This window comes from Fomitopsis serialis, assembly GCF_022376445.1.
Source record: "Fomitopsis serialis strain Sig1Antser10 chromosome Unknown B0H18scaffold_2, whole genome shotgun sequence".
In the NCBI taxonomy this organism is placed as follows: Eukaryota; Fungi; Basidiomycota; class Agaricomycetes; order Polyporales; family Fomitopsidaceae; genus Fomitopsis; species Fomitopsis serialis.
In genome coordinates, this window is record NW_025954962.1 from 1,341,739 (window position 1) to 1,359,981 (window position 18,243).

An 18,243-nucleotide genomic window follows, 5' to 3' on the forward strand; every position below is an offset into this window, starting at 1 on the left:
AGCCGCGGAGTTGCACGGGGTGCGCTCTAGCGCACACGCTCCAAGCGTCCATGAGGGAGGACGCCGCCAGACTTTCATTTGGGCTGCGCTGCTACCAGACAGAACACTGACGAAGTGAGGATCAACGCTGGAAATCCGGGAACCTGCAATCAAAGTCGGTTATCAGCCTGCAGAGGGCCCGAGATGAAGGTATCAGTGCCATCGACGACGTAAGAGAGGCAGCGCAGGCACCTAGGCATGGCTGTGGCGAGCACAGAAGGAAGCAGCCTGCGAGCAGCGGGAGGACGGCGGGCATGTGGCAGGCCGCGACGGTGCGGAATGTCACATCGGCGGATATGGTTTGAATGGGCGGCGCAGAGGAGAACGAGATTGCCGATCCTGGGAGGCACGGGCCGCGCAGCCGCTGAGGAGGAGGTGGATGGGTGGCTGGGTGTTCGCGGATGGCCGGTGCCTGGGCACTAGCGGAGGAGGATCAGGATCGGGATTTGATGTCGTGGTTCGTGGACGGTGGGGCCCGTCGGAGGGATACGTGAGGACCTACACTGTGCTCGCGGAGGAGGCGGGCGGCACACGGGCCGCGTGCGCAGATAGAGCGCAGGGCAGGCGGACGGGGATTCGAGGGAGCGAGCCAAATGGGGCGGGTGGCCTGCATTTGCATCCGCGAAGGTCTGGCGCGATACGGCAACGTGCTGACAGCGGGCGGAGATCAGCCTGTGAGATCTTTCGGCGCCTGCGCGCTCAGCCACCAGGTCGCCCCGCATCAGCCTCCATAATTTTCATTATGGATCCATAACTACGCCAATTGTCAGTAACTATGTCCTCTCCCTCTTGTTCTCCTCCTCACCCTTGCACACTGCCACCTGCGCGGCGATAGCGCCGCTGCGTCGTCCAGATTGCCGCCCCAGCAGCCTCTTCTGCGCCTCCTCTCCGTCGTTCGCTGCACCCATCGATCATTCGTCCTTGCGCTGATGTGTATCGGACAAAGCATACTGCCTCCAGCCCACACGTGAGATCGCCCGAAGCTCCAGATTCCCGTTTACTCTACGCCGATATAAAGCATGGACGACGAACACACCGCCGCCGCGTGCACAGCACAGGAGGGTCAGTACTTGCCTCGTGCATCCCGCTCTTTCCTTTCTTCATGGCGTCATCCAGCTCTACAGACCGCCCTCCCTCCGCCCCCAACATCCAAGGTTGGAACCCCCAGCAAGTCACCACCCCGTGAGCTCCCTGGCACCAGCGACAGTGCTGCCCCCATCCTCACCGTCCCCGCTCACAGCCCCCAGTACCTCGGTCGCAAGACCCTCCCGATAAAGCGCGGCGACGCCGAACCCCTCACCAGGGAAGACCTCCAGTATGATCTTCTCTACTACATCTTTGCCGATCGCACCGTGGCCTTCGTCGACTTCCTAGCGCCGGGGAAGCCTCTCGTTAATTTCTGCGACCTCTACGTCAATGCCCTCTACAACTCCAGCAAGTGTTCAAAGGTCCTCAAGGACAAGATGGTCGAGACGCCCGCCTTTGCTATCGAGTTTGCTAAGATTTCCCTCCTTACCAACGTGGGCAGGATAAATACCACCATGGCCTGTCAGTAATCCGCTAATTTGGATGCTCACGTCCCCGTTCGGTATAGCATTCTGACTGGCACCCTCATGTAGTTTTTCCCGAGATGAAGACTGCCTTGCGCAGCTATCACCCGGTCCCATCCCTTCAGAAGACTGACGGGAACCTTCAAGATGCCCCTCGCATCAAGAACTGCTGAAAGCCGCTCTGCTGCCCTCCGAATTCAAGGCACACCGCCCTCTTCCCCTTTGGAGATCCTGGAAAAGGCGGTAGGTTCACAATTCGCCGATCACCCGTTTCAGGCAGCTTATAAACGTCATTGATGCAGCGCGCCGGGCAAATCCCGCCAACGAGCGTCGTCAACCTTATATTCGTCCTGGCCAATTCTAACAACTCGCAGGTAAGCTGTTGTCATCCCTTCGGGTCATAGGACCGTCGCTAACCGCTGGCCTTATTTATATGACAGCAAATTGCGCACAGTCATTTTGATCCGCCAGTCGAGTTCCTCGACCTCTTCCTCCCCGTCAACCTCTCCTCTGCCTCCCGTGCCAAAGCCTTCTTGTGGCTGATGTTCACTATCTCCAAGGGCCGGACAAGCCCAACCCCTTCGATGACGATTATTCACGGACGAGCCCTGGTAAGGTACCGCGACTGCGTCACCTCACCGGTGAGGAGATGGCGCGAGAGAACGTCGACCCTTCAGAGGAGTCGAGTGGGGGCGGAGGATGAGCGCACAGCGGAGCAAATTTCTCAAGGAGCTCGTCGACGAGATGGAGGCGGAGAAGAAGAAGGCGCGCGAGCCGCAGCCGGCGCCGATGCCAGCGCCGACGACGTCCACCTTTTCAGGTTAGTGGCCAGACTGGGGAGGATCCCTGCTGCATCAGCCGGCAACGGACGACGCGCTAACCGATTTTGGACACGCTTATTAGTGCATGATTATGGCCAATCGAGGCGCAGCCGCCCGCCGCGCTATCCTGGATCAACGTCTGGGGGAAGCCGCGGCTCGTCGCTGTCCCGCAGCGACTATCCTGTGCCCTCTCATGTGGTGAGTCGGCGCCGCGACAACCCCTCGGGCGCCGCTGTATCAGAGTACGTCGTCCTCTTCGCACGGGGCTTGAGAGAACTCCGTATTCAAAATATCGCCCAGATGAACCGTCAGGTTCTAGTCCGAATCAGGAGCGAAGCATGTTCGAACGTAAGCGTCGTCTTCGTTACGCGTACTGCCGCTGACCCCGCTGGAAAAAAATTCTAGATGCCTGGCACATCGCGGCTACCACCGATCCGCTGAACGACTCGGACGAAGAACAGGACGAGCATGTCAGGCTCGACTATAGTGCGTTTCTCCTGCAGTCCCTTATTCTTCTGTGTCTCAATTGAATTGTGCTCCGTAGACCGACGACTCCGTGTACTATCGCGACTACGAGGGAAGGACCCCACGCCAGAGCCAGAAACCGAGCCCGTTCCACCGTCCACTAGTATGCAGCCTTCGCAGCAGTTCAACGCCCAGAACCCACCCCCGAGCGGGGCAGATAGTGGGACTGGTCGACTATCCCAGGTCCAATCCTGGCGGTAGTGCCGCCATCGCTGAATCACTGTAGACGGCATATCGTCCGCGGATTGGGGTCCCATCCGCCGGATGACGCTCGTCGATGCTGCTGCCCTCCTTGCGCGTCCATTGGGTTTGTGTGTTCTGTACAACGCTAACCATGTCTTCCTGTCGGGCCTGGTATAATTCATAAAAGTGTAAATATGTATCACCGGTTTCTTTTCCTGCCAGTCTTGTGTCAGTCTGTCAATTATACTTGCTTTCATGCTCCCGAACAAGCTTACTCGGACCCTGCATGGCTGGCAGTACCTGAGAACGTAATGTATTGCCTCCGCATCTCACCGGCCCATCTTTGACAGCGTTCGCCATTAAAGATTGTACGGGGCTGGCATTGACAGTTAGCCGCCATTCACCTTGCTTCCGCACACGAATGCATACAGCATTATCAATTATAGGGCACAGCCCACCATCTGTATTGACACTGGATGTAGTGTTGTGTGATGTATGTATACAGGGTTGGAGACGAGACGCTGGGTACTCAGTGCAAGAGGCGCAGCCTCTGCCACATTCTACTAAGCAAGGTACACGGAGGCATACGAAGACGAAGCGGATCAACCGTCTTCCTTCGTGTACACCGCACCGAGAAATAAATACGCCAACGCCAACATACAACGAACCCCAGCGAGAAGCGCCCCCGCGCATTTAGGCTACGCGAGGGACGAACAGAAAAATCAATCCAGTGTCCATTGGTCCAGAACAGCATCCACTTTGTTTGTCCACTGCATTATATGATCGACCCGAACCCGAAGATAGAAACGAAACCGAGGCTAGGGAAGGTTGGTACGTGGGGGTATTTCGGGCCACGACAGCTCAGAACGCGCCGGGCAGCGCCAGAACGGCGTGCTCGAAACCGGTGCGGGCCCTTTCCCTCTCCTGGAGCTCCGGGGGAGCGCTGCGTCTCCGGAGCTTCCGCTCCTCGTCGTCCTCCCGCGGCGAGGCCGGGACGCCGAGGTCCGAGAGTGACGAGGCGGGAGGCAGCGTGCGGCGCCGGAGCCGCGTGAGCATCTTGCGCGCCGTGTCCCCGCGCGACTCCGCGGAGTTGTTGAAAGCGAGCAGATTGGACTCGCTGAACTCCGTCGGGGACGTCGCGTTCGTGCGCGGCACTACGGTAGTGGTGACCTGCAGCTTCGACGGCGGGTAGAGCGTCGGCGAGTCGGGGGGCAGGCACGGCTTTGGCTCGCGGATGACCATCATCATGGGCTTCGACTCCGGCGCGGGGGACCGTGGCGGGAAGTGAAGACGTCCGACGTCCTGAGGCAGTACGTGCCTCCCCTTCAGGGCAGTAGATCCTCGATGTCCTTCGTGACGGACGGCGCCGGAGAGCGCCGGGTCGACTGCAAGAAGGAGGGAAGTCGAGGAGAACCACGAGGGGTATCCTTGCCCGTCCCCGAGGAGTAAGCACTGAGGCGGCAGAAATCTGGTCTAGCGAGGGCAAAGCCTTGCGCCTGTTGGAGACGGGTGCCGTCTTGAGAGCAGGCGAGCGCATGGGCTTCCCAGGCAGGCGGAAATCCACCTGTTCGACCCACGGCTGGCCGGTCAACTCGCTCGGAGACATGTTCTCGAACACGCCAATCGGTGAATCCAAGCCCGGGGATGGCAAGGAGTAGTGGAAGATTGCCGGCGACTCGGGCGGAGTCTTGGGCGTCACAGTCGCGGTGGGCGAGGGAGGGGCCTGCACCTTGGAGAGAAACAGTGCCCTACGCTCAACTAGATGACGATGATGAGGACGTCTAGTCAGGTCACGTAAATGGATAAGCAGATTGGGTGAGACCTACCCTGCTTGCTCTTGTGAGCCTTGATAGCAATTTCCTTGCGGAGATCCACCTCCCTCCTGCTGCCGACTGCAGAATTCCTGTCCTTGGATGCTCTCAGCAGAGCCTCGAAGCGCTCTCTCTCCAGACCCTTGCACTTGGCAGAAACATCCACCGGGCGCAAGGGGGAAAGGGCTCTGGGCGAGAGGGTGGGCGGCGGGGAGAGGAGGGTGGCCCTGAAGCCATCGTCGTCCTGGAGGACAGATATGGTCGGAGTCTTTGGGGAGAAGTCGGGCGAGAAGGGAGAGAAGGGCTCGCTGAGGGGCTCCTCGGGGGATGCGAGGGAGATGGAGATCTCAGGGATGACGGGGATGGCGATAGGCATGGTAGGGAGTGCGGCAGTGAAAGACAGGCTTGGAGGCGGAACTGGAGGCAAAGACGAACAGAGAGACTGAAGAGGCAAGGCGACCAGCACCAGTGCAGTTAACGCAGCGTAAATCGCACCGGAGAGAGGCCGGGCCCAGAAGAGAGGAAGAGAGGAAGAGAGGAAGAGTAGAGAATACACCGAACACGACACCAGACGAGATGGAAGGCGAAGATGGCCAGCGACTGCCTCGCCGCAGCCTTATACGCGTCTATCCACCACCGCCTTGTAAGCCTCCGCCTTAGCAACCGGGTACACGATTCACTCTCCCCATCGATCCCTCCTCTCTCGCACACGTCCAGTGCGGCCTCAGGCCACCCTCTCGCTGCACACACGCCCTGCCCGCCGACCATCCGCCTAAACACCGCAGGCTGCGACGGTGACCGACCCCAGGTGCCCTCGCCACGCCGCACCCACGCGTCTAGCCATGCACCGTCAATGTGTCAAACATTCGCAGGCGGCCCTGCGCTCTGCGTCCGTCTCTCATCGCATGTCTTAATCTGGAACAGTCGTGTTCCGTCACCCGCAGTACACCGCTGGTAGCTTCTGTCTACTGTTTTGCGCCCGCACATCGGAACCGCCTGCACCTGAGCTATGCCAGCCCCTCTGCCTTGACCGCCTCCGCTAGCTTTCCTTGGTACAGTTTCTCCGCGGACACCCAGACTCGCGCAGCCTTGCGATTCGGAAGCTCCAGTAGCGACGGCAACAAGTCCAAACTGAATTGCTCGGACGCCTCCCGCGGTAGCAATGTGGGCAGGTGGTCAATCGAAATCACAGACAACGGTGGATTTTCAGGCCTTGTAGATGGGGAATTAGGTGAGTGTGAAGAACCAGGTTTTACTGACGACATACCCAGCGTCCACAGGGACGGTTGGCTTCGAGAACGTCGTGTTGATGTTGTATATAGGGATCGGGTTGTGAGGGTTGGTAGTATCGCAGCTCACGTCGACAACCACAGACAGCTGTCTGCTCTTGCCGGCGGCTTGCACTTGCTCCTGAGTGAGGAAGTGCGGGATCGGCGAGCTGAGATAGATGCAGTTGACGAAGATATCGACGTCCAGAATCTCCTGGAACGGGCCTCCCTTGGCAGTCTCAGCCATGTCCCACTTGACAATGTCGTCCCTGGATACGAGATCCATCAGTGCCATTCTAGATGCTCCGGAAATATTTGCGTACTCATTTAGGCCAATCTTCCTGAAGAGGTCGACGGCACCTCGTCCGCAGCGTCCAAGCGCTCCGATGACCAGAGCCTTGACACCCTTACCGCTCCCACCCAGAGCCTGCTTCACCGCCTCGACCATCGCTGTTTCGTTGGCATATGGCTCCAGAAGGCCGAGAGCGTTGCCGTTTTTCTGTGCTGCGTATGCGAGCGCACCCGCGGCGGCGCCCGCAAAGCCGGCATGAAATCCGAAGGCAGCGACTCGCCGGCCGCTGTCATCCGTAAGAAACTCGAGATCGTACAGCGTCCCCTTGCCCTTGTGGAAGCGCGCGAGGACAGATGACCAGCCCGCCTGACGCTTGTAGCAGTGCGCGAACTGGATGTGAGTGTGAGGTAGGGGCGCGTCTGAGTCGGGCAGTTCCTTCAGCCCAATGATGGGTATCTCGGTGGGTGCGCTGGGCCAGGAGTTGTTTGCGACAAGCTTGCATCCAACTCTATTGTGGAGGTCGGCGGACGCTCAGATCGAAGAGAATCTACTTACGCCTCGTATTCTGCGTCGTCAAAGATCCTCTGTTCGTCCCGCTCGACATAGATGTCGAATCCAGCGTCGATGAGTTTCTTCGAGGTGGTCGGCGTCAGAGCCGCACGATGCTCAAACTCCTTCGTTTCGCAGCGGAGCCAAAGGGGCTGGCGAGACATATCTGGAGGTGGCGAGTCGTCCGAAGTGAGTCGCAAGAGTTATGTAGATCGACTGTAGTAGAAAAGTTCCTGACTTGCGATGACTCTGGTACGCAGGCGCCCATATAACGCGAGTCACGTGCTCAGATGTAATCGCGTTGTCTTTGGCGGATGCGCCTCTTACCTCTTACTAGCATCTGCTGCAGATAATATTTGCGGCACAGGCCCTTGTGTATTGTGTTCATTCAGACCCTCGGCTTCTAGGTCGACATCATCAGAGATGCCAGGAAGAGTTCGCAAGCGGTCCCCCCTCAAGCCACCGGGTACTTGGTTTCGATGTGTTTTACACGCCATAATCCGTTCATTCTCAGTGGACAGAGCGGCCATATATCGCCCTTGGTCTGGAGGGCTCCGCGAACAAGCTGGGCGCAGGGATCATCAGACACGACCCCGACGGCTCAACGATTGTGATGTCTAACGTCAGACACACCTACATAACACCCCCGGGCGAAGGTTTCCTCCCGCGAGATACAGCGCAGCACCACCGGGACTGGGCCTTGACCGTAATCAACGATGCGCTCAAGAAAGCGGCGACATCCTTGCATGATATCGACTGCATTTGTTATACCAAGGGTATGTTTCGAGGGTCCTTGATTGCGGCAGACCCTTACCGATCTATGTCTGCGTCCTAGGCCCGGGAATGGGCGCACCTCTCACATCTGTCGCGTTAGTGGCGCGGACACTCTCCCTATTGTATAGCAAGCCGCTCGTTGGTGTCAACCACTGTGTGGGCGTGCGTAATCTGGTGACCGACGACGCCGGCTCGGGCTCACGGTTTGCTTAGACATAGAAATGGGCCGCCAGATCACCGGCGCGCAAAACCCAGTGGTGCTGTACGTGTCCGGGGGGAATACGCAGGTGATTGCATATCGCAGCAGTGCTATCGGATCTTTGGCGAAACGCTCGACATCGCCGTGGGCAATTGCTGGATCGCTTTGCGCGGTCATCAATCTGAGTAATGACCCGAGCCCGGGATACAACATCGAGCAGGAGGCCAAAAAGTAATCTGGCCTTTTCTCCTCGGAGAAGCGCATGCTGACAGTGAAACAAACAGGGGAAAGCGTCTGCTGCCACTGCCATACGCAACGAAAGGAATGGACGTGAGTTTATCGGGCATCCTTACGTCGACAGAGGCGTATACTCTGGATAAACGCTTCCGATCCAACGGCCCCTCTGAGGGTGACAGCGAAGACATCATAACGCCTCAAGATCTCTGTTTTTCTCTGCAAGAGACTGTTTTCGCCATGCTGGTTGAGATCACCGAGCGCGCGATGGCCCACATCGGCAGCAAGGAAGTTCTTATTGTGGGCGGTGTTGGGTGTGCGTACGGAGCACCGAAACCACTCCACGGCGTCCGATCTGACCACCTGCTATGTTGTAGGTAATGAGCGGCTGCAGGAGATGATGGGCGTCATGTCGAAGGAGCGCGGTGGACAAGTCTTCGCCACAGATGAGCGGTGGGCAAATTTCCCTCATGAAAAGAGACTAGCCTGACGGAATGCCGTAGGTTCTGCATCGATAATGGCATTATGATCGCTCAGGCTGGTCTGCTCAGCTACCGCATGGGCTTCCAGACACCACTTAGTAAGAGCACATGCACGCAGAGGTGTGTAATGGTGTGTGGTGTGCTGCATAACGATCACTGACACGTTGCCGTATAGATTCCGCACGGACGAGGTGCATGTAGCATGGCGGGCGTAATAAAAGTTCGATCTATCGCTCGTTGCGCAGCTTTTTTTCGCCGTTCTGATCGCGCCCCTGAACGTGGCTTTGCCTTGCTGCTCATTTGACTAATGCTACTGTCAAGCCACGCTGGAGTAGAGGACACCCATCTGAGTATGTGAGCAGTGTAGTTGTGAGAGTGTAGGATACATATGTAGCATCAAGAGTGAATAGGTCTGTGTGTCGCGTACAGTTTGGAAGGCCAGCTCAATGTATCGACTGTGGTATTAGTAGCCAATGACGCTTATAGATCCCGGGCGCAAGCTAATGAGCTACGTTCGCGGACACCAATGCCCACCCTGCCTCGTCCGCGGTCTGCATCTCGGCACGCAACTGCTCGAATTCCTTGCGCCACCACCGATTGAGTTCTTCATAATCACCACCTTCTTCTGGGCGGACCTGCCATGGTTTCTCCGCGAGGATGTAATGCAGGCAGCGGACTTCCTCGTCCCGCCACATCGCCTTGTGGATGTTCCTGAGCGTCTTGAGTGCGTTGTAGCACCACGGAAGTGGCGTCCAATTGCCCTTGAAGAAGGCAGCGAGAAGATCTTGATCAGGGAAATTGAATCCGGATATGTCCGTCGTGAAAAGGAAATTGTGGATGGAGTCAAACAACGGCGCGGACGGGTTTAGAACGACGGTGCCGGAATTGAGGAGGAAATACGGGCGGGGGCTAGCGTCGGTGATCTTCGGGGGCGACGTGAGAGCCGTCGGATGGACCATAGGCGTATGAGCACAGTTCGCGGGTACCCTGGAATATTTGTCGGTACAATCATTCTAACGGCGAACTCTGTCATTCTCACCAGTCGCTGGGGTAGTGCGGCAGCTTGAATGGATTGCAGGCACATACGTGCACGGCGGCGATAGACTCATTGGGTAGCTCAAGCTCCATGAGTTCGTCCATGTTTCGCATGACGACCATGTCCGCGTCAAGCAGGACCACGCGCTGGGCCATTCGTCAGCATCGATGATACCAGACCACAGTGTAGCGTACGTCATATTCGGTCAGTTCAAAGGCTCTGCGAGAGGTGCTGTCAGTAAGAGGCGGCGGCGCGCCTGGAGTGCGAGCACGGACCTCAATTTAGTCCATGTGTCGCCGAAACGAGCGTCATGAGCCGAAAGAGAGTGGGTCCCATCCTTCGGCTTCAGGTGGTCGACCGTCCGTACGACCATCCCGCGACGCGCCAAGATGTCCTTCACGTCCTGGCCGACACTGGGAGTGACCATTACGACGAGAGGATGTTGTGCTCCGACGGAGAGCAAGGAATGGTGCAGCACCAAGGCACCTGGCAAATAATTCTGTCTGGTGAGCAAGGTAACATACGCGGCTCTGGGTGCATGTCGCAGAAGGCAGGGACGGATGAATGAGAGGGACTGTACCAGGGGATACGGAGAGCTCATATACCACACTTCCCGTATTTTATCTTCCAGAGTCATCAATCGGTCCGCGGTGACAACTCCGCGCAAGCAATCACGGACATCTCCTCATAAGGACAAGGTCAATCAGGGGGTGCCCTTGGACATTGCAAGACTTGTCTGCATGGCGACTGCGGTGCAGCGAGCAGCGATGTGTCAACTCCGACCGCCCATATGGCCATACAGCGGTCGTGCGATCGTAAGCAAACGCTCGCATAACAGCATGCGCGACAGGCTCACGCACTAGCCAGTACGTATATGGATCGGCCACGCTCATGTTGACCACATCTGATGCAGTTTACTTTCTCCTGGCGCACAGAAACGCGAGACACGAGGCTTACTGCTCCGAGGTTTCGAAGACAACAGTCGGATGCGGCCAGTTAACGCTCACGCGGAATCACCGGGCAACAGGAAGTGACGCAGAAACATGGAGATCGGCAACTCGGGAGCGGCCAGAACGCCCTATCTTCCGTTCAATCTCGGACCGTAAAGTTGCTGGATGGGGCAGTCCAACGTTTTAAGGGTCGTGAGAGCCTCAGGCGCATAGCATTTGCGGAATCATACACGGAATGGGAATGCCTAAGATGAACATACAGTAATCGATAGCGCGACGAGGGTGTCTCAACGGAGACGGCTAGTACACACATGCTCAGTTCAATTGAACCCTGATCGAAAAGGGTAGGACGCACCGAGCCTCACGCTCACTCTCCAGGAGAGCCAGGATGTCCTTCTCCCGGACGGGTCCCTTCACGTTCCGGATGATTGTTCGGCTAGGGTCGTCCATGAACTCGACGCGGACTTGAGTGACACCACCACGAGAACCAGTCCGGCCAAGGACCTGCAGAAGGAGGCGAACACAGTTAGAAAAGATGCGAGGAGAGCTCGGATTCTTCAAAAGACCTTAATGACGTTGCGAGCTTGACGGGAGTTTTTGACGACGAATCCTACTCAACGTCAGCTTCATACGAGCGGCGACGAGAGTGGGGACACATACCATTTTGAAGGAGGTGGTGGTGCCGAGGACGGACTGGCGGGTTTTGGCGGTCGGTGGATTGGTGGTGGAAAATAAGGTTCATTCTTTGGGTTGCGATCAGCAGCTACGGCACACTCCGCCGGCAATTACCGGTGGCGCGCCGTCACTTCCTCACGGCTCGCTCTGCATTTGATCACATCCTTTACATTAAGTTGTGTCTTACTTGTGGCGAAGACTCCCGAGCATTATCACAAAATACTGATATATGATACGAAAAGATAGTCTGCACAGGCTACTCGGCTCCACGACGCCGTATGAGCTTACAGCGAGCTCTGCTCCCCATGCTGCTCGCGCACCTCGGACTCCGCGACCAGGGTCCGAGCTTTCCTTTCCGTCGCCTTTCCGCGCAGGATGTTCTCGATGTAAAATTCCCGGCCTACGATCATGAGTCACCTTTATCAGACTGCGAAGATCGGCTTCGTACCTTGTAGCTACTGCGCACGAGCGGCCCACTGGCAACGTACAGAAAACCCATATCCTCAGCCACCTGCTTCCATCTGTCGAATTCGGCGGGCTCGACGTAGCGATCGACCTTCATGTGTCGCTTTGTTGGCCGCATATACTGACCGAATGTAACGACGTCGACATCAACCTTGCGCAGCTCTGTATCACCACGGTCATCATCAGTGCGCTGATCACACCCATGAGCGTATCATTTTACCTCGGAGAGTATCCATGATCTGGTCCTCCGTTTCACCGACTCCAAGCATGATGCTGTCTTTGTAACCCGGACGCCTTCCTTCTTCGCATGCTCCAGCACGCTCAGACTCTGCCGGAAAGTCGCTCGACGATCTCGCACAAACGGTGTGAGCGCCTCCGCAGTTTCAACGTTGTGGGCGTACACGTCGAGGCCAGACTTGGCCACAACGGAAACATGCGGAAGGGAGCCGCCAAAGTCTCCGGTCAACGCTTCTACGAGGATCTGTGGCGCCCTATGAAAGCATGCGTTAGAACACTGCAGGCTCAAGCATGCTAGACACCTACTTCTGTTTGATCTTCATAATAGTTTCAGCGAAATGGTGTGCTCCACCATCAGCGAGGTCTTCAAGACACCATGCGTTCAGCAAAGTCACACGAAATGAATACACGAAACGTACCGTCCCTGTCTACACTGGTCAAGACGATGTATCCTAAGCCCCATCGGCTAATTGCCTCCGCAGTGTGCTCCGGCTCATGAGGATCGAGCGGTGGAGGCGCACGTGAGGTCTTCACAGCACAGAAACGACAGCCTCTCGTACATGTATCGCCCATAAGCTTTGAGAAGCGGGCAATAAGACACGGGACACAACGACGGTGTAGCGTGCTTACCATGATCGTCGCCGTGGCTGCTCGCCGACCCTCCTCTGGCGTTGCTCCCTCTTTGGCACCCCAGCAATCACCAATGTTCGGACACCGTGCCTCCTCGCACACTGTATGGAGCTTGAGTCCACGAAGGTCATTCTTGATCTTGGCGAAGGATGCCCCCTTCGGGATGGACGTCTTCAGAAAGGACGGGAGGCGAGGACTGACATGCAGGTGAGCGACAGTCAGGTTCAGCTGCATTTACACGTACGCTGATGTGTTACCTAGTACAACTCTCTCTGGCGCATTACCCGCGATGAACTCGTCCAATGAAGGCCCCTCGGCGAGTGTCTGACTAAAGCTGGTCTTCGAGGAGGATGGTGTCGCCAGAGTCCGCACTTGAGTGCCTCGCGGCGCACGCGCGGAGCGTAGAAAAGCACTGGCTGCGCGAACCGGACGAACCATTGATTTTGACGGAGATGAGAAAGGAGAGAAGGACTATGGGCAGCTGTGCGAACCGTCGGCGAGTGCGACAACGGGATGTCATACTATCCCGTCGGAGCGCCCACTGTCCGGAACTGGAAACACCGATGTACGCGCCGAAACGCTCACTCAGACTGGACAGTCTCCGGGCTTGCTCATCCCGTACCACCGCCGAGCTTCTCTGGCTCTTTCGCCATTCTGTCGCAATGAACGCGCTTTCACGCAGAGAGGAGGATACTTTGCTCAAAACCGCAAAGGCGAAAGCCTTGAAGGAGTGTGATCCAGTTGTCAAGGGTGCGTTGACGCTGCTGGTCGTATTAATTCGCTCCGACTCAGTACATACGCACCTGCGCACGTAGAATTTGCAGAGTGTGCGACAGGCCGGACCTTCTCGGTGGCCTGGGAATGCAGACACAAGTACAAAGCAGTGCAAGATTGCATGTACCAGTAGTGAGTCTGTCGTGCTCGTTCTCGTGCAATCTCATGTTTATGGGCGCGTTCAGTACGAGTCCAGAGCCAATGTCTGCAATGCGCGCAGAGTACCTTCGATTGCGACAGGAGCAAGAGGCCAATAGCAATGCAACGTCGTCATGATCCCCATTGGGTGCACATGTTCACGCTCCGGAAAGGCACTCACGACGTAGGTGCTGTGGGGTGGTGAACAGAGATTGACTGGGTTGCCCAAGGTGTTTCAAAGGCATAATCCCGTCAGTGGGAGTTGTCAATGGAGGCAGTTGCCCTTCGGAATTACTGCCGTTGGTATATCCATTGCCTACCAGAGAACCATGATACAAACAATGCTCGGTTGCACGATAATATTGCATAGATAGTCACGACGTCAAAGCTAGTACCTACGGCCAAACTACTTGCTGTTGACTGCCAACCATTGCTGGCGGAAAGCCATGAGCGATGTGATGAGACTGTCGAGCACCCGTCAGCATCGGTAAATCGTCAGATGATAGCCATGTACTGACCCGAAGATGCCCAGAACGCCGTCATTGAGGTTAGTGAAGCCAAGTTACTCGCAGGAATCCAGACATCGAGGAGGTCGATGATGAACTGGTGGCGCGTGGCGTCTCGTGCACTGGCACAAAGTCGGTATCGTATATCGCAGGGGATTCATGATAGGTACGCACTTGTACAGTGTGCGGAGTTTGACGTCACGGTCCGCGTCTTGTCCCTTCTCTGTAAAGTGTGCCCCCTGCAGCTTCTTGACTTCATTTGCCAATCTCCCCGCCTGTATCGTCCTTAGTAGACTAGAGCTTTGAGAACGAAAGCAGCAGTGCTTACCTTCAGGAGCCCATGGGTAATACTGAACAGAATCCCGGCCAGCCAGAATCGGTTGGCGTTCTTGCCTACCTTTCGGCGGTAGACGGCTGAAGTTGAAGAACTTGATCGCATTGGCCTGAGGGGGACCGGCATAATTCACAACTCGAATTTTATGACTGGTGGAACATACCCAAACGAGCGTGTCGTATGTCAAGTACCCAAAGTACCCAAGCTGCCGGCAGATGGTAGTGATCTGCTCGCCCGGCTCGGCTGCAACCTGGGCGGCACGAAGAGCGGCCTGCAAATGCTCGACGGGCTTTCCAAGGCGCATTACTGTCAGAGCCTTCCGGTCAGTCGTACTAAGGGACATGCGAGAAAGGAGCATACATTTCCGCGCGAGCGCGAGGTGTGACTTGAGCGCGTTCCACCGGGCCCCCTGGATCTTGTACCCGCGCGAGAGCAAGTACCATGCGAGGAAGCGTGCAAAGTATTGCACTGCACGGTAGAGCTGAATGACGTCTCAACGACGACTCGTGTGCGAGCTGAATTCCTCTGTCCACCTTGTCTCGACCGAGGTTAGTGCCCAGGACCTTCAAGGACTGCGAGACAGTCGGGTGCAGGATCACTTGGGATGCGACGCTTGACATGGCTGCTCACGGTCGGAGTGGAGGTGAGAGATGAGGACGTTGTGTGAGTGGTGTACCCCGCATTCAAACGAGCGAAGGTACGAGTGGGGATATGGATGGCCGCCTTCACGTGAATTCCGCTCTATTCACGGTCATCTGGCGCGTGATCGTATACTGACCGCGGCTGCGGAGCGCGTGTTTTGTGGGTGGACGCGTCGGGCCCCATCCCGACGCCGATGCGCGCTCGTATCCAGTGTTGAATCCGAAGAACAAGACACTGTTTTACTCGTCGCCGACGGTCAGATGAGCCAGCGCGCAGCGCTCAGACGGTCTGAGTTGCCTGGGAATACGATGACACCATTGAGCAGCACGGCCGACGGAGTAAGTCGGGGCAGCCGGGGACAACCGCGTTCCGCTCAAGTCTCTCGCGTCCTCGGGGACGTGTCGGCTACAGACAGTCCTCTGCTCATTTCTTAAACTCACTGCTCGAGGCCCTGGTGGTTCCCCTTCTTTCTTGCTCAGCAAAAATCGCCAGGCATGCTCCGGATCGCCCGCACGCACCCGCTCGTGAGCGTGAAATTCACAACGCGTCTGAATCGATGTATGCTCATGTGATGTCACCTCCTTCGGGCTACCGTAATAGCTGAGGACCCAGCGTATATACGCTCAGGTTCCAAGACACTTCTCGTCGTCCGCAATCATCATGGCGAGTGGGCTTACGGTCCTATAACGCGCAGCGCTGATAGCAGACCCCTTGCACTCATAGCCGCCCAGAAGCACCGTATTGACGCGACACCTTCGGCGAGCTTCAGGTCCCCGCAGATCGTACTGGGGTGCGCAGACGCAGCGGTACATATCCTACGCTCTGCTACCACCATGGTGCCTTACGTTACCATGCAGCTCTCTCCAGAACTTTGACATCGGCGGTCCGACCGAACGGTTACCTCCCCCGCTCATCAAAGCTTTGGTGTACTGAAGAAGGCATCTGCGATCGTTAACTCACATATGGCTTGGATCCCAAAGTTAGCCAGGCCATCCAGCATGCCGCCGATGAGGTCTGCCTGGCTTACGAGCAGTTGCGCGTGCAGTAGCTTACATCGGACGTGCGTCTCTAGGTCATCGAGGGCAAGCTCTTAGACCACTTCCCCTGTTGTGTTCCAAACTGGCAGTGGAACCCAGAGCAACATGAACGTCAACGAGGTGAGAATTGCGAATGATACACAGATGGGATGCATCTCATTGCTGCGCTCAGGTCATCTCCAACCGTGCCATCGAGATGCTCGGCGGTGAGCTAGGCTCGAAGAAGCCCGTGCACCCCAACGACCATGTCAACATGAGCCAGAGTAGCAACGACACGTATGTACAACTCTTCATGGTCCCCTGGGGTTATCATCAACGGAGGATCGCCGTCCAGGTTCCCGACCGCGATGCACATTGCAGCTGTCGTGGAGATCAGCCAATCCCTCATCCTGCGCTGACTGAGCTCCGGATGCGCTCGCGGCAAAGTCGAAGCCTTTGAGCACATCATCAAGATTGGTCGCACACACTTACAGGTTCGAATTTGCTTCTGGGATATCTCACAGCCAATTCAATGGACAATTGTAGGATGCAACCCCGTTAACTCTCGGGCAGGAGTTTAGTGGTTACGTCCAGCAGGTCACCAACGGCATGAGCGTGCCAAGGCTGTCCTTCCTCGCCTGAGCTGCCTTGCTCAGGGTGGCACTGCTGTCGGCACAGTAAGTCAACTTACATCTCAGAACTTCCGTGGCCAGTAACTGACATCTTTGATAGGGTCTGAACACGAAGAAAGGCTTCGACGTGAAGGTCGCGGCTGAGATCTCCAAGATCACTGGCCTCCACTTTGAGACGGCACCGAACAAGTTCGAGGCACTCGCCGCGCACGACGCCCTCGTCGAGGCGCACGGTGCTTTGAACGTCATTGCATGCTCGCTCATGAAGATCGCTAACGATATCCGGTACCTCGGTTCCGGCCCTCGCTGCGGTCTGGGCGAACTCAGCCTGCCGGAGAACGAGCCTGGCAGCAGCATCATGCCGGGCAAGGTCAACCCCACTCAGTGTGAGGCCTTGACTATGGTTGCTGCGCAGATCATCGGCAACCAGACCGCGGTCAGCGTTGCGGGTGCCAGCGGCCAGTTCGAGGTAAGATGCGCCATGTGTATGACCTTGTTTAGCTAACTAAGGATTGTCCTCTAGCTCAACGTGTTCAAGCCTGTCATCATCAAGAACGTGCTCCAAAGCATCCGCTTGCTGTCTGACGGTATGGAGCTACTTTCCACTTATTCGGAAGCTGCTTTTTCATCGCACGCCTCATGACAGGCTCGAGATCGTTCACGAAGCACTGCGTAGTCGGCATTGTGGCGAACGAGAAGCGCATCGACACTCTCTTGAACGAGTCTCTCATGTTGGCTACCATCCTGAACAGCCATCTCGGCTACGACAGTAAGCTTCACTTTTGTGTCTTCGTAAAAGCCCACATGACCGCTTACGCGTTGTGCAGACGTTGCGAAGTGCGCCAAGAAGGCCCACAAGGAGGGCACAACGCTCAAGGAGGCGACTGTTGCTCTTGGCTTCTTGACTCCGGAGGAGTTTGACCAGAAAGTCCGTCCGGAGCTGATGTTGGGCCCCGACGACCCATAGAGACAGATGGCTTGGTTACTGCAGCGTATCTTGAGTCGCGTCTATACTTACATGTCTCCGTTCGTCCGTGTGAATTCGAGAGATGAATGACAAGTCGTCAGCTCGCTGAGAACGATATTTGAGTTTGACCGAAATTCGTTTGACCACCCCTGATAAACGATGTGGCGTGGATATAATGGCCTACCGTCAGGCGTTGTGTCAAATCTGGAGAACACAAGTGACAATCATGATGTGTAACGTCGACTGGCAGTGATCCACAACAAAACAATGGTCTGCAAGGACTCCGTTGCTACGACGGTTTTGCATGCAGGTATTGCGATGACAAGCAACTGCACCGTTGGGAGTAGCAGTGAGCACGGCGTCGGGGGCGGGGCGGGCGCTGCAGTGCCCTAAAACGGAAGGAGTCACGGTGTGACGAGTGGATAGAAGCTCGGGAGAGGATCGTGATGACCAAAAGGGGAGTTGACATATTTGTAGCGGGCACGAAATCCAATGAGACCAGGCATGCTGGCCA

At 56.6% G+C, this 18,243-nt stretch overlaps 10 protein-coding genes across 10 annotated transcripts; 4 read left to right on the forward strand and 6 right to left on the reverse strand.

Moving 5' to 3' along the window:
* The first annotated feature begins 755 nt into the window (after positions 1–755).
* On the forward strand, positions 756–3,455 carry B0H18DRAFT_971086 (uncharacterized protein). The gene is made up of 11 exons (XM_048043759.1): positions 756–1,101; positions 1,164–1,221; positions 1,280–1,587; positions 1,659–1,699; positions 1,892–1,963; positions 2,030–2,133; positions 2,196–2,275; positions 2,493–2,652; positions 2,685–2,758; positions 2,816–2,896; positions 2,955–3,455. Exons 1-11 carry the CDS (start codon positions 1,059–1,061, stop codon positions 3,134–3,136), a joined length of 1,203 nt encoding a protein of 400 aa, XP_047900622.1. The 5' UTR covers positions 756–1,058; the 3' UTR covers positions 3,137–3,455.
* A 524-nt stretch (positions 3,456–3,979) lies between these two features.
* B0H18DRAFT_1206362 (uncharacterized protein) lies at positions 3,980–5,531 on the reverse strand (the record flags this gene model as incomplete). The annotated part of the gene is made up of 3 exons (XM_048036171.1): positions 4,945–5,531; positions 4,626–4,876; positions 3,980–4,570 (listed from the first exon to the last, which is right to left on the reverse strand). The coding sequence occupies exons 1-3, from the start codon at positions 5,303–5,305 to the stop codon at positions 3,980–3,982; spliced, it is 1,203 nt and encodes a 400-aa protein (XP_047900623.1). The 5' UTR covers positions 5,306–5,531.
* Positions 5,532–7,291, reverse strand: B0H18DRAFT_971093 (Formate/glycerate dehydrogenase catalytic domain-like protein). Its single transcript, XM_048043760.1, has 4 exons — positions 7,045–7,291; positions 6,521–6,997; positions 6,197–6,466; positions 5,532–6,141 (listed from the first exon to the last, which is right to left on the reverse strand). Exons 1-4 carry the CDS (start codon positions 7,200–7,202, stop codon positions 5,937–5,939), a joined length of 1,110 nt encoding a protein of 369 aa, XP_047900624.1. The 5' UTR covers positions 7,203–7,291; the 3' UTR covers positions 5,532–5,936.
* A 170-nt stretch (positions 7,292–7,461) lies between these two features.
* On the forward strand, positions 7,462–8,942 carry B0H18DRAFT_1081696 (peptidase M22 glycoprotease; the record flags this gene model as incomplete). The annotated part of the gene is made up of 8 exons (XM_048031429.1): positions 7,462–7,504; positions 7,560–7,814; positions 7,874–7,978; positions 8,026–8,242; positions 8,296–8,561; positions 8,623–8,698; positions 8,749–8,847; positions 8,903–8,942. The coding sequence occupies 8 exons, from the start codon at positions 7,462–7,464 to the stop codon at positions 8,940–8,942; spliced, it is 1,101 nt and encodes a 366-aa protein (XP_047900625.1).
* B0H18DRAFT_200856 (nucleotide-diphospho-sugar transferase) lies at positions 8,903–10,373 on the reverse strand. The gene is made up of 4 exons (XM_048037083.1): positions 10,039–10,373; positions 9,958–9,982; positions 9,767–9,909; positions 8,903–9,714 (listed from the first exon to the last, which is right to left on the reverse strand). Exons 1-4 carry the CDS (start codon positions 10,362–10,364, stop codon positions 9,228–9,230), a joined length of 981 nt encoding a protein of 326 aa, XP_047900626.1. The 5' UTR covers positions 10,365–10,373; the 3' UTR covers positions 8,903–9,227.
* A 28-nt stretch (positions 10,374–10,401) lies between these two features.
* Positions 10,402–11,437, reverse strand: B0H18DRAFT_971109 (ribosomal protein S28e-domain-containing protein). Its single transcript, XM_048043761.1, has 5 exons — positions 11,374–11,437; positions 11,303–11,323; positions 11,069–11,217; positions 10,699–10,958; positions 10,402–10,629 (listed from the first exon to the last, which is right to left on the reverse strand). Exons 1-4 carry the CDS (start codon positions 11,374–11,376, stop codon positions 10,853–10,855), a joined length of 279 nt encoding a protein of 92 aa, XP_047900627.1. The 5' UTR covers positions 11,377–11,437; the 3' UTR covers positions 10,402–10,629; positions 10,699–10,852.
* Positions 11,438–11,539: 102 nt separating this feature from the next.
* B0H18DRAFT_971117 (mitochondrial Lipoyl synthase) lies at positions 11,540–13,243 on the reverse strand. Its single transcript, XM_048043762.1, has 8 exons — positions 12,965–13,243; positions 12,721–12,916; positions 12,510–12,666; positions 12,397–12,454; positions 12,140–12,344; positions 12,074–12,098; positions 11,837–12,015; positions 11,540–11,768 (listed from the first exon to the last, which is right to left on the reverse strand). The coding sequence occupies exons 1-8, from the start codon at positions 13,156–13,158 to the stop codon at positions 11,673–11,675; spliced, it is 1,110 nt and encodes a 369-aa protein (XP_047900628.1). The 5' UTR covers positions 13,159–13,243; the 3' UTR covers positions 11,540–11,672.
* A 72-nt stretch (positions 13,244–13,315) lies between these two features.
* B0H18DRAFT_201062 (cytochrome c oxidase biogenesis protein Cmc1 like-domain-containing protein) lies at positions 13,316–13,955 on the forward strand. Its single transcript, XM_048037084.1, has 3 exons — positions 13,316–13,470; positions 13,536–13,626; positions 13,680–13,955. The coding sequence occupies exons 1-3, from the start codon at positions 13,383–13,385 to the stop codon at positions 13,768–13,770; spliced, it is 270 nt and encodes an 89-aa protein (XP_047900629.1). The 5' UTR covers positions 13,316–13,382; the 3' UTR covers positions 13,771–13,955.
* B0H18DRAFT_971119 (peroxisomal biogenesis factor) lies at positions 13,574–15,194 on the reverse strand. The gene is given in 9 exon segments (XM_048043763.1): positions 13,574–13,626; positions 13,680–14,096; positions 14,168–14,260; positions 14,313–14,413; positions 14,467–14,531; positions 14,551–14,581; positions 14,636–14,778; positions 14,833–14,953; positions 15,006–15,194. 8 exon segments carry the CDS (start codon positions 15,090–15,092, stop codon positions 14,039–14,041), a joined length of 699 nt encoding a protein of 232 aa, XP_047900630.1. The 5' UTR covers positions 15,093–15,194; the 3' UTR covers positions 13,574–13,626; positions 13,680–14,038.
* Positions 15,195–15,498: 304 nt separating this feature from the next.
* B0H18DRAFT_971127 (L-Aspartase-like protein) lies at positions 15,499–17,844 on the forward strand. The gene is made up of 13 exons (XM_048043764.1): positions 15,499–15,638; positions 15,715–15,781; positions 15,838–15,852; positions 16,095–16,126; positions 16,187–16,225; positions 16,251–16,271; positions 16,324–16,427; positions 16,486–16,516; positions 16,677–16,745; positions 16,863–17,231; positions 17,286–17,349; positions 17,409–17,531; positions 17,590–17,844. The coding sequence occupies exons 1-13, from the start codon at positions 15,609–15,611 to the stop codon at positions 17,727–17,729; spliced, it is 1,104 nt and encodes a 367-aa protein (XP_047900631.1). The 5' UTR covers positions 15,499–15,608; the 3' UTR covers positions 17,730–17,844.
* The last annotated feature ends 399 nt before the right edge of the window (positions 17,845–18,243 follow it).